At 41.0% G+C, this 13,137-nt stretch overlaps 1 protein-coding gene across 3 annotated transcripts in view; it reads right to left on the reverse strand.

The window, feature by feature from the left end:
* Positions 1-570: 570 nt before the first annotated feature.
* LOC140918267 (acyl-coenzyme A synthetase ACSM4, mitochondrial) overlaps positions 571-13,137 on the reverse strand; it is a 28,949-nt gene continuing 16,382 nt past the window's right edge. For all 3 annotated transcript variants that reach the window (XM_073362252.2, XM_073362251.2, XM_073362253.2), the window contains exons 4-14: positions 12,036-12,243; positions 11,267-11,410; positions 10,097-10,253; positions 8,536-8,615; positions 8,170-8,293; positions 6,266-6,346; positions 6,016-6,117; positions 4,270-4,397; positions 4,084-4,183; positions 3,051-3,170; positions 571-1,461 (exon numbers count right to left, since the gene is read on the reverse strand). In XM_073362252.2, the coding sequence (XP_073218353.1) occupies positions 1,375-1,461; positions 3,051-3,170; positions 4,084-4,183; positions 4,270-4,397; positions 6,016-6,117; positions 6,266-6,346; positions 8,170-8,293; positions 8,536-8,615; positions 10,097-10,253; positions 11,267-11,410; positions 12,036-12,243 (1,331 nt within the window). In that variant the 3' untranslated portion in view covers positions 571-1,374. The remainder of the gene's footprint in view (positions 1,462-3,050; positions 3,171-4,083; positions 4,184-4,269; positions 4,398-6,015; positions 6,118-6,265; positions 6,347-8,169; positions 8,294-8,535; positions 8,616-10,096; positions 10,254-11,266; positions 11,411-12,035; positions 12,244-13,137) is intronic.

Below are 13,137 nucleotides of genomic sequence, written 5' to 3' on the forward strand. Positions count from 1 at the left end.
AAGCTCCTAGGGGGAGGGAAGTCCAGGGGGAACTCCACATGCTGCCCCCACCACGAGCTCAAGCTCTGGCTCCGCAGATCTGAGAACCACAGCCAAAGGGAGCTGCGGTGGCAGGGCCTCCAGGCAGGGGCAGTGCGCAGAGCCCCCTGGCTTCTCTGCCTAGGAGCTGCAGGGATGTGCCGGCCACTTTTGGGAAGACCATCCCCTCCAAGGTAAGCGCCACCCCGCACCCCAACTCCTAGCCCCCTCCCACACCCAAACTTCCCCAAAAGCAGCCAGTGCGACTGGCCCAGCGGCTGCGGATCAGGCAGCCCCAGAGCCAGCGCACCGGCTGCTGCAGAAGTCACGGAGGTCACGGAAAGTCACGGAATCCATGACTTCTGTGACCTCCGTGACAGACACAGAGCCTTAATTAGAGCAAGTTCACAGCAGAACCAGAGATTCTGAGATAAAATAACACTTTTCTCCTAATTGCCGGTTTATCAGTGTTTTTATATTACCTTTAAATGTAACCTGCTTTAGTCACAAAGCTCGGTTGTCTTTCATGTTTTTTTAAAAGAGTAATAAAAAGCATATCACAGTGTCTTCAGCGTGTGGGTTTACTCTTAATATACAGTACAGTGCAATCCTGGAGTCAGAGTATCCCCCCACAGAGCACAGGTAACACTGACCTCAAAGGGAGTTATTTGTACCATGTCAGGGAAGCAGTCAGACCTGATGCTGCTAACAAGAATAGTGCCTACTATCGTGGAACTCAGTAGGATAGTATTAATGGCTGCAAGCACTAGGCCCAGACTCCTAATAATGCCCAATGCAGATGCTGACGTAGATCATTGCTTGAATACTGGAGAGGAAAATCTGGTTGTTACAGCAACATTTTGTGACCTAATACAATTTCACAACTCAGGAAATCTTTTATTTTTTTAAACTAACATGCACAAAAAGATGGTGGCTGACAGAAGACCATTTAGCAATAATTACCACCTCAAAAAGTTATCCAGTATTCTATAAAGCTAATCAGAGCATTAAAAATAATTACACAATATTTTCACAAAACAACATTTGACACATACTTGCCATTCAGTATTGAATGATAAGGCATAGATGGAAAATAATCAAACAGAAAGATAAAGAGGAGTTTAGGGTCTGATTCTCCTGGCACAGTATTGCCTTCAATGAAGTTTCTCTTGAGAATCAAGTCCACTGAATTTCATAACCATCCCAAGACCCCAGAACATTGCAAGTTACAGCAAACAGTGACAATGTCTATTCCTCATCTCAAATACTATCTAGCTCCTTCTGACGTCAACAGAGAACAGGTCAATGAATGATTATAGCAGAAATGAAAATGTATGTTCTTAACTCCACACAAAGCTAAATTCTCCCCCACTCTTTATTCCTTAATTCCTTCCTTCGGATTTTCCCAGAGATTGTCCTTGGTAGCTGTTGAACAAATTCCACCTAATTTATAAAAAAAATACAAATAATAATGAAAAATAGCAAATTAAATGTGATTTGGTGCTGTCTTGCTTTCTGGAACAAAACATCTATTATAAAGGTTAGGGATTCCTTCAAGATAAACCATGGAGAAAGTCCACCAGCATTCATAAAAGAACAAGCTCCTTGCTAGGGTAATGGAACCAGCCAGTTGCTCACACAGTAATTCCTCAACTTTTCCAGGAACAGTTCTGCTCCACTGAAACCTAGAGGAATTTTGCCATTAACTTCAATGGGAGCAGGACTGGACCTGTAATCCACTGATGTGAGGTTTCTTTTTCAGAGCACAAACTAATAGAATATATGAGAGAGATGTTTCACAGTTACAGCCCTGATCCTGCAATGGGATTTGACAGTACAGACTTTTCTGTCCACTAGGACTTCAATCAAGTACTCCTTTTCTTTTTGAGAATACAGACTAACACGGCTGCTACTCTGAAATAGGACTTCAGTGAGACTCTGCCCTGCCTTCAGTGGGTGTCAATATGGCTATAATAGCTAAACAAAATGCTACTGACAAACCACCCAATATTGGAGTACCCACTCAAACACCAAATGGAAATGTAAAGCCCTTCAGTTATAAACTATGAGTTTGATGCACTGCTGTTCAGTTTTATGCAGGTCTAGCAGCTGATATCAACGTAATGATACCAGTGTAAACTGAAGTAATACAGTAGTGAATCAGGCCCAGTGTTTGGACTAAGAGACCTCTGAACAGTGGGTGGAAGCATTTTATACATACCAAGTTTAGTATTAAAGTTTTTATAGGTAAACTAGAGATAAGAACCAAATTTCACTGACACCAGCCTAGAGACACTGATGGTAGATTCTGGTTCTTATCTTTAGCTTACCTATAAACACCTTAATACTAAGCTTGATGTGTATAAATTCTGCATACATCAATAATGATCAATATGATACAATCCCTTTGTGACTCTCCACCACCCACCCAGCATAATCCCTAAGCCTGATCCTCAGCTGGTGGGCCTGGCCAGTTATGTACAGTATTAGAGCCATTTTGTTCTTCTACCACACGACCACACGGAGCATCTTCTTTTCTCTATTATATTACTGAAAATTCCTGAAAATGGTATTTTAAATTTCATTATATACTGTGAAATTATATTTAATCTGTAAAATCTGATTAATTTTAGTTTCATATATAAAATATGATTAAATGATGAATGCAGCTCATCTTTCTCCCATGAATAGTTCCACTGAAATCTGAGAAAGATTTGTCTCTACTATTCCAAAATAAAACACCTAACAGGCCAGATCCCCACCTGGTGTAAATAGCATAATTCCATAGTCTTCAACAGAGCTACACTGATTTACGTCAGCTAAAGAGCTGGTTGTATGTTTTAAAATTACATTGAAGGCCTGACTAAAAGGTGGTGGGGGTAACAGAAGAAAAACAGAGGAAAATATTTGTTTACTAAGGAGTAAAATCTGTTTATATTTCTAATCTGATCTCTAGTTTTGATCAGAACAGTTTTAATTTTGGGGTGCATTGTCAGGAATTACCCTTACATTCAGCACTTGGAGGTACTTGCCTTTCTGGGATACTTGTATGGTGCAGTAACTTTTTTGACATGCTCTTGCAGCTCCTTAGTTAATTTTTCTGGATCATGTGATACAAAGTCAGGAGACAGAATAACAAAGGCTTTCACCACCTACAAGACACAGTGAGATGTAGGCATCTTCTAATATTCAATCACATTTACAATGATCAAACTGAAAAATACAATTTGCAACATTAAAATTGCTTTCAAGAGAGGAGAGTAAGATTATGGGCCAGATGCTGGCATACACTAAGGCTCTTTTTGCCATTCAGGGCCTTAAAACTGCCCCAAGTAGGCATCTGAGGATTCACCCAGTGTGTGGGAATCCTCAAACAGCATACAGTCAGCTATGCCAGCTCTTCACCACCTCCTCTTAACACACAGCACAGGAGTTGGAGGTGGAGGTAGGAGGGATGTGGCTTGAGCACACTGCTCTTCAATGCTTCCTGACTAGCACAACAGCTCTAGGGCACTGTTTCAAGTTAGTGGAACTTAGAGCAGCCCTGTGGTTGCTTTTAGTTGTGCTGCAGACAAAGCAGCCTGCTGCATACCTGAGGATTGAGCCGTATCTGTATATAAGTATATGCCTAAGGGCCTGTTTTGCAAAATATCCCATTCAAGTCAGTGGGTCTGCTCTCAGTTGCACCTGTGGAACCCAGGGGATTCACTGAAGTCACTGTGATTGCTTGGTTGTATGTGGGAGTAGAATTAATCAATTTATTTTTAAACAGCAAAACAAATAAAATAACAGTTGTCAGTTTGCCCTACTACCAAGAGTCAGATTTTCAATGCACCTAACCTGTGTAGGTACCTGACTCCCTTTGAAATCAATGGGAGTTAGATACCTAGCTTGTTTAGGCACTTTGAAAATTCAACTAGGCATCTCTCTGCATTTTTAAGTGGTTAAATACATTTGAAAATCTGGCCTTTAGCATTCCTAAATTTCCTTGACAGCTATAGTTTATTTCTAAACAAGTATATACAGTAGGTGTTTTTGCATACCCACTAATATCAACCTCATTACCTCTCCTCTGATGGGATCTGGGCTGCTGACAACAGCTGCTTCTGTTACTGCCGGGTGCTCTAGCAAGGCATTTTCTACTTCAAATGGTCCAATACGATACCTAGGAGAGGAAATAAGAGCTTGGTATTTACAAACTGTATCAATGTATGGCAACTTAGTATGGAAACCCCATAAAAACAAACTTACCCAGAAGATAAAATGATGTCATCAGCTCTTCCAACAAACCAGAAGTATCCATCTTCATCCACAATGCCCCTGTCTCCTGTGATATAAAAATCCCCACGTTCTGATGCAGCAGTTTTCTCTGGATCACCCTGACAACAACAAAGGAACATCTCACAAATGGTAATGAACCCTTAGGATCCAATCCAACTCCCACTGAAGTCAATGGAAAAAATCCCAATGGACTTCAATGGGAGATAGATCAGGACCTCAGTGGTGTTCAACCACAAATTGTTACTTAACAGAAGAAGGCCATAGTTACTCAGTCAGGAAAATTTTCATGAGAACTCACTTATCTTTATACAAGATGATTTTTTAAAACTTTCAAAACTTTTCATAACTGTTCTTATTTTGAACTCTTTCAGCCTTGCTGTAGCCCATACAAGTCTAGCATGATCTGATCTACTATGAATACATTCTGTGTTTCTGAGGTCAAGTGACTTTGTATTAGAGCTGTGCGAATGATTACACTTGAGCTGCAGGAGTACTGGCACTCAGCCCTAACATGTGTCTAAACTGGCTGTGAACGAGCAGTGATTTGTCTTTGCCATATGCCAAGAGAAGCATTTTGCAAACTTCTTTTTGTTCCAGCTAGGTGTCCACAGGCTTTTCCAGGCTCTTGTTTGTAGTCTCTTTCCATTTCAAGCCTGGTTCACTGGGACAGGCTACATGAGGCAAGTCAGAAGGCAGAAGTCATGCATGCAAGAAAGTCAGTTAAACACAACTGGCATATATCTTTACATATTACCTACCCTTTTAGCCAGCTTTTGCAGGTGCAAAAGGGCCATGTATATTTTTGTGGGCACTCCTACCATCTGCTCCTTTGAAAAGTTAGCCCTTAAATCCACCTTAATTAATAGCATGATTAGAAAATCAAGTTGGAAGACTGGGGTGGTGGAGGAGACAAAAAAAGAGAGAACTGAGTTCTTCATTAAATCTACCTCCTTGCAACAAACCATTAAAAACATTGAACTCTGGGCCACACTCGGTTTTACTGACACTTTCAAGGGCTAGCCTGCCCTCCCACCCAAGGATATGCACCGGAGGAAGGGCAGACAGTAGTCCTACTGTGTGACCTCCCCTAGGATATCTCATGGGGGGAGGGAGTATTTAAAATCTGCCAGGTTTTCCATAGGAGCCCGATCAGCTGAAGCGGATCAATGCATCCCTGGCCATAGTCACTTGCTTCTTAGGGTATGGCTAGAATGCAGTCACTGAATTTGACTACAGTTTGAGCCAACATACCAAAGCTAGCTTTAATCTAGTTAGCTCAGGTGGAAGAGTGAAGCTGTGGCAGGGCATCAGGGCACCAGGCTAGACTCTCAAGTACTTACTGAGGGTTTCAGACAGGTTTGTACAACCTGTGCTGAAGCTCATGCTGCCCTGACTTCACTGCTCTGGGACCCGAGATAGCTATATTAAAGCTAGCTCAGGTATGAATACTTGGGCTACAATCACACTGTATGATTGCTGTGTAGACATATCCTTAGTCCCCCAGTGGAGGGAATATTGCAGGTGCTTTCTGTCTCAACCTCCCCCACCAGTACACTTTCTGCCTCTGGTTGCACCAGTGGAAGTCCTGTTTATGAGACACATGAACTATTGTCTTTGGAAGTATACAGACACCCACAACAAGATATTTTAAAAAGTTATCAGTATATTTAAGATGTGGCCTCAAAATCTGATTAATTTCATACAAAGTTTCCTTACCATGTAGCCAGAGAAAAGACAAAATGGCCTTGTTGGTTTGATTCTGATAGCAATATCTCCTTCTTTCCCAGGAGGCAGAATATTAGCATTTTCATCTATTATCTAGAATGAGAGAAAACCCCTCCTGGATGATTTAATGTCTTTCTGTTAAACAGAGAGTTGTACTGAATTAAATGTTCAGAGAGAATCTTGTGTTGTGTGGGAACATTATCTTACTTCAGATTGAAAGTGACCAGGAGTGTCAAAATACCTGCACATCATAAGGTGGAGCTGCCTTTCCCATAGCACCAGGTTTAATTTTCATCCCTTTGAAAACTGCACATATCAAAACCTGTAAAATAAAATTGTATTTGTGCAACAAAATACAGTACTTGATGTTTTATTTAGATATGAATATTTGTAACTGAAAACGTTTTGCATTATCTATTTTACTAGTAACATTTTTGTAAAAATGTTCATTTGAAAAGTGACTCAATTGTGATTTTAAACACAATAGGCCTGATCTTCAGTTGGTGTAAATCAACATTGCTCCAAAGAAGTCAATGGAGTTACCCTGACTTATATCAACTGAAGATCTGGCTCAGTGGGATAAAGTCCGCTCTCAACTATACTCGTGAAAATATCCAGATTAAATTCCTTGGAACTCAACCGCCTCTCATTTGCATTTGTTTTACACCAGTTTAACTCCATTTATTACAAAGAAGTATGTCTGTGTGAGAAAAGCAGAGGTGAAAGTAAGCCGGTCCGGTCCGGCGTACCGGCAAGAGCCAGAACACCGTGCAGGACCGGACCGGACCAGCTTCCCCAGGCTGGCGATTTAAAGAGCCAGGGGCTCCCTGGAGTAGCCGGCTCCCTGCAGCAGCAGCGGTAGCGACGGCAGGGCTCCAGCGGTGATTTAAAGGGCCCAGGTATTTAAAGGCCCCGCCTCTTCTGGTTGAGGTCACACCTCTTCCAGTTGAGACCACGCCTCCTGCTCAGGACTCCGGCATACCGGTAAGTCCTTTAAGTTACTTTCACCCCTGGAGAGAAGTATACATTAACTTCAAAGAAATATCAGCCTGAGAGAAGAATTTGGCCCAGCAGCTGATATTTACTATTGGCTACATTATAATGATTGTCAGCACGTACAGTTGGAGACTTTATTCCTGTATGTCCAAATTACCTAGAACAGATTTTTCCTACAAGCGTGCTGGTGATTCTACAAGTTTGGACATATGGGGCTTAGGCGTTCTCTTGCTTAAACCTGTGTAGATCTGAAGTGACTCCACTGATATCAACAAAAAAACCTGCTATGAGGTCAGAATTAGGTCCTTGGAATTTCCCGCTGGTTGTTCCATTAGGAAGATAGGGTTGTCTGCCACAGAGAACTGACTGGGGCTCATCCCTAGAAACTCATGGATCTCTGAATACACACCTAAAGCCAGGACTATCAGTGCAGAGGCTATGTGCCTCTGGCTCATTGCATCCCCACCTGTGGAGTGGGATTCACTGTGAGGTGAGGGAAGAAGCATAACACTGTCAGGATCAGCATTTATTTACACCTGAAACCCCCCAGAGTTGAGAGGGAAAGATGTCACACAAAATGATTATCTCCCAGACCTGACCTGGCTTGTTCCCTCCCAGCTGAGTTTGCACAGAGTTGGAGGAAGAAGGGAATGTTGCTGTGTAGCAAGTATGCCCTCCTTACTGCCCCCTCCCTCCAGCCAGGTTGGCCCCTTTGGGTCCCCTGCACACATATTTAATGAGTTAATTGCATAGCTAATGGCCCCTTTTAAAATCTGCCGCTGAGATGCTTGGCTGAAGGAATGCATGCTGCCTAATTACATTTCTAGGTCAAAATGTTCAAACTTAGACACCTAAATCTATGTTTAGGCTCCTGAATAAACAAAGCCTGATTTTCAAAGATGCTGAGAACCCAAAACTCCAAATGAAGCCACTGGGGCTGCAGGTGCTCAGCACCTTTGCAAATCAGACACTTTTTATTCAGGGGCCTACATATGGATTTAGTAGCCTGATGTTAGTTACCTATATTTGAAAATGTGGGGCCTGTTTTCCTGGATAAAGCAAGAAACGTACCATATGAATTTGACAGTTTTCCTCATTAGCTTGAGTTAGAATTAGGCTTATTAGGTGTGTGATTGAATGCAAACGTACTGTTTCAGTTTGGCCATATCCTTCATAGATATCGATCCCTGTTTTGCTTTTCCATCTCTCCATCACTTCAGGGTTGAGTGGCTCACCCCCACTTAGGCAGTGCTTCAGGCTCTTGAACTTGTAGCTTAATAAGTGTTTAAAACAATGGTTAGGAGCATTACTAGAGAGACTTTGATATGGTTCAGTTCTGGGCTTCATTTGCTGGAGCTATAACTGGTAAAGAACTTACAGAGTGAGTTCACCTAGAATTTCAACCTCTGAAATGGTTATGTTGTTAGACTAAAACCTGGGAAAGCAAAAATCTAGGGCTGTGATTCTGCTAGAACACAGTTCAGTTGGGATGGTTAGTAAGCAATCTAGATGTACCTGGTAAGATCATGCTGCACCAGCATGCGATAAGCAGTTGGTGTACCACAGAAAGAAGTTATAGGAAATCTGGATAGACACTATGAATGAAAGAAAAGAAAAGTTATTTACACTGTTCGTTCCTTGGGGGCAGGCACTGTCTTTTGGTTGTTTGTACAGTGCCAAACACATTTGGGCTCTGGTCTATGATTTGGGCCCTAGGCACCATCACAATACGAACAAATAAATAATAAAGTGAATGCACTACACTAAAAAGGCAGAGGGCTAGAATGATGTGTTGGGCTAGGTCTGGCATGGCTATTAAGAGTTCTTGTTCCTTTCTTTTTTATATTTATTTGAAAGTTAACTTGCTTATGTTTTGGAGTTTAGCATTTTCCTCCAACAGTGACACAAATTCGACCCCACAGTGATAGGCACAAGTGAAGAGAAAGTAATAATAATACTTAACACTTCTATAGCACTTTCTACTCAGAGATCTCAATACACTTTACAAAAGAGGGTAAGATTTTATTATCGTCACTTTGCAGATGGGGAAACTATGGGATAGGAAGATGATGTGACTTGCCTGAGGTCACCTAGAAGCTCAGTAATAGTGCTGAAAGCAGAACTATGTTTCCTGACTCTCAGTGTAGAGAACTGGGAAACAGTTGTATTACTTTTTGTGAATATGGTGTATGCTTTTGTGTGTTTGTTTATGATGGGTGACTTGCTACTGAGTTGTATCAAAAGGGCTTGTTAGAAGGACCAAGCAGTGAATGCAAAACAAATGGCACAGATCAGAGCCCTTAAGAAAACATCAGAAAAGCTTTAGTTAGAGAATACCCCAATACCCAGCTCCACCCAGACTAGAATGGTTAACTATTCCCAAGGCTAAGCCTAGGATCAAAGGAGGAAAAAGGAGTGGGTTTGAGTGAGTTGAGAGAGTCTGCCCAGGGCTGTCAGTGAGAGATGACAGGCAAGTAAAGAAAGAGAGAGAGAGAGACTATGTGTCATGGTCTGCAGCAAGCAGGCTGTAACTTGGTCCCCCAGAGAATTGGGGTCACCAACATAAGTCATGTCTACTAGGAGTTTGATGGGAATGCCAAGTGTAGGTAAGACAGTACCTACTGTTGTTTTAAATCAATTTTTCTGAGTGCTGTGCACCTTTTGATAGATACGTTATACTATGTATTGAAGAAGCTGCTTCTTCATACTATTACCACCCCAGGCTCCTGAAGAGAAACTCGTGCAGGTGCCAAGTCTGTTGGGCCTGCTAGGTATCACTATTGACAACCAGGGGGGATGTAACCCAGAGACCAAGTGGAGACTAGTTGGATTGTGGGGTCCCACCACAAAGAGAAGTGGAGGCACAGGCCTGTCACTTGAAAGGGGTGCACTTGGGCAAAACAAAGTCTCAAAAGAGGCAGCCTACCGGGGGATGACACTTACTACTAGACAACATTATCCTAGTCTCATGATTTTTATGATATTTTAAAGTTACTCCTGATACTATCCTTTTTCACCATCTGCTTTGCATATATCAGTTATGGCTTAAACTACATCATGATGTTTTTATTCTTACATTCAGGACAGTTGTTGCCTCAAACTGCAGCATGCTGTGTGTAAAGATACACGCTCCATGAATCCATGTAGAAAAGAGACTGCCATAGGCAAATTTTACCCAGCCTGGGTCAGACAGGCCCCACAGTATGTCAGAGGGATTCAAATCAAACCAAAGCCTGGTAAAAATGCCAAAAAAAATATCATAATGAAAAACACTGAATAGAAAAATAAAGTGAATGTACAAATGGAGAGCGGATGGAATTATTTGTTGTGAATGAACATGGCTCTTTTTTCTGTTCATGAACTAATCCTGATGCCTATGAGTGGATTCATTAGTCACAGTTGAACTGTGAGTAGTTGAATGCTAACATCCCTGTGAGATGTTTGCCTACTGTTCATAGAATCTCTTCATTATTCTTTATACTTGTGTGATTGCTCACCTAAGTCACATGGTTTTGTTTCAGCTTCTTGATGGGAGAACAGATATTTCTTATTTTCCTGTTTAAAAAGTAACTAGACATATTAAATAGTGAATAACTAGGGCTAGTCGAAATTTTTTGAATGAAATATTTCCCATGAGAAGAAGGAGTTTCATCAAAATAAAAATTTTCTGTAGGGATAGATTTTGGCAGAATTTATTTGGCTGAATTTTTCATCAGGAAAACAAAATTAAATATTTTTATTTAGGAGTCCCATGATACGTTGCAGCACGTCAACTACAGGAAGGGGCTGTGGTGCATCATGGAAGATGTAGTCCATCCATCCAGGGAAGAATGGGGACATGAGAGACCTGAAACTACAATTCCCATGTGGCATTCTGGTGTTGAAGGCAGATGGAGAGATTAGTGTAATCCAAGTAATTAAATATGTTGATTTGGGAATGCTGAAACATTTTTTTCAATTGAAAATGTGAAAAAATGAAACATTGAGAAATTGCCAAATCAAATTATTTTGGAACTTTGTTCCACAAAAAGTTTAGATATTTTGACTGTTCATCCAGTTCAGGAGGAAAACAAATGTCAAGATATCAGAATTTCCCACAGGACAGAAATTCTGTGGTTTGATCATCTGTACACATAATCCATTCCTGGTATGAATTTTCAGACAAATAATCATATATTCAGTATTTTTTACATATTCATTTTGTGACCATGGTTTATCAGAGCAATGAAGTATTTTCAGTACATACCTTCCAGTCGAGGTCATTCCAATACCAAAACTACTGTGAGAATGTTCCACCATTTTGGGGTAACCTGTGGTTCCACTGGTAAAGTAGATAGTCATTGCTTCTTGACTCTTTGTCTTAACAGTGTCATGATCACCACGTGCAGCTCTTCAAAATAAAGACAAGAGTACATCAGAGTGGATAAGCTATTCAACAAAGGAAACTTCAATCGCTATCTAGTTTACAACTTTAGTGAGGGATTTCTTTTGTCTTCCCAAATTAAACTGCCTATGATCTCATTCTTAATGGTCATTGGCCAGTAAGATTTATTAGGCCAAATTCTGGCCTTGGAAACGCACACAAAACTCTCTTTGCATTCAATGGGAGCTAAGGGCCTGATCCAGTGCTCACTGAAATCAATGGAAAGACTTCTGTTGACTTCAGTGGCCCTATGTGTGTATCTGAAGCTAGAGTTCAGCACACTTTTTCAGCAGAATGACCCTGTTCTGTTGTTATTAATGCTTCTCCCTCACCCTCTATATATTTAAAGCCATATGTATTTGCAGATCTCCGCTCCCATCCCTGTTAGTTTTTTATACTTGTATTTAATTTAGTGTTGGAATGCAGACTTGTTAGGTAAATGAGGGAAGAGCTTGCTCCCAAAAACCACATAGAATGTATGAGTTATCTGAGTTCTGAAACTGCTTTTTAAACAAGGAGGGGTACAATACAAAGCTGGAAACACCTGAATTTCCATTTGGATGATTAGCTCACTGAGGCAAGACACACTCACTTGAGTAGTTCCTTGAAGTCCAGCCATCCATCCCTGCTGCCTTCGGATACCATTAGCCTGGTTTTTAGAAACTGGCACTTGGACACAACTGAGTCCACTGCAGGTGCCAGTATATCATTGGTAATGATGCATTTGGCCTTAGAAGCCTGGAGTCTATAGAGAATGTCATTAGCTGTCAGCTGGATTGTTGCTGGAATATAGATAATTCCTAGAGGTGCAACAAATGGAAGTTTAAAGGTAGATGAACATTTTAAACTACTTGGGCAAGATTCTAGTCAGTGTAAGTTCATTGGATTCAACAGAACTGTGCCAATTTACATTAGCTGGACATCTGGCCCCTTGTACTTATCTTTCTGTGCTATGCCTTGTGATGCTGTTATCTACCTTAGCCTTAGAGAATTAATTCCCACGCAACTGCCTCTTCAGACTTCAGACACAGTGGTTGCCTGTGACCAGGAGTATAGTTAGGCTACATGAGACTGAAGTAGAGCATCATTGTGAATCAGAAACCCCAACCCAACACTTCACCCTAAGTTCTTCCTTTAGTATATTTGCAGAAGAATCTTCTGGGAGATAACATTATTTTGCTGCCAATACTAAGGCCACACTGTCTGGGGGATGCCCCCTCCTATGGCTCACAAGTCACTAAAACTGTGTGCCTCAGCTTTCTTCTTTGTAAAATGGGCTCTTTTATACTAATATTTTGTCATGAATTTCTTTAAAAAATATACAATCAATACAATATTTAAATGTCAAAACATATTTTATGCAAAATGGCTAAATATACTACTTCTCTGAAATATTATTTCCTGATAAAAATACTGAGTTTGGAAATTGTTTGAATGCTTTAACTGATGTCCGTTATTGACCCTGATCCTGAAAGCACTTAAACCGTGCTTATCTTTAAGCACACGAGTAGTCCCATTGATTTCACTGAGACTGACTAAGAAAGTGTGTAAATGTTTGCAGGATTAGTCAGGGGCTAAGGCAGAGATTCAGGAAAGCTCTTAAGCAGAGCTGTGTGAGTAATGGATTTTTCAGTTTGCTGGGAATTTGAGAAACTGAAAAAAAAATTATTTAGGATCAAACTAAAACCAAACAT

The sequence above is a fragment of the Lepidochelys kempii genome, chromosome 10 (assembly GCF_965140285.1).
Source record: "Lepidochelys kempii isolate rLepKem1 chromosome 10, rLepKem1.hap1, whole genome shotgun sequence".
Classification (NCBI taxonomy): Eukaryota; Metazoa; Chordata; order Testudines; family Cheloniidae; genus Lepidochelys; species Lepidochelys kempii.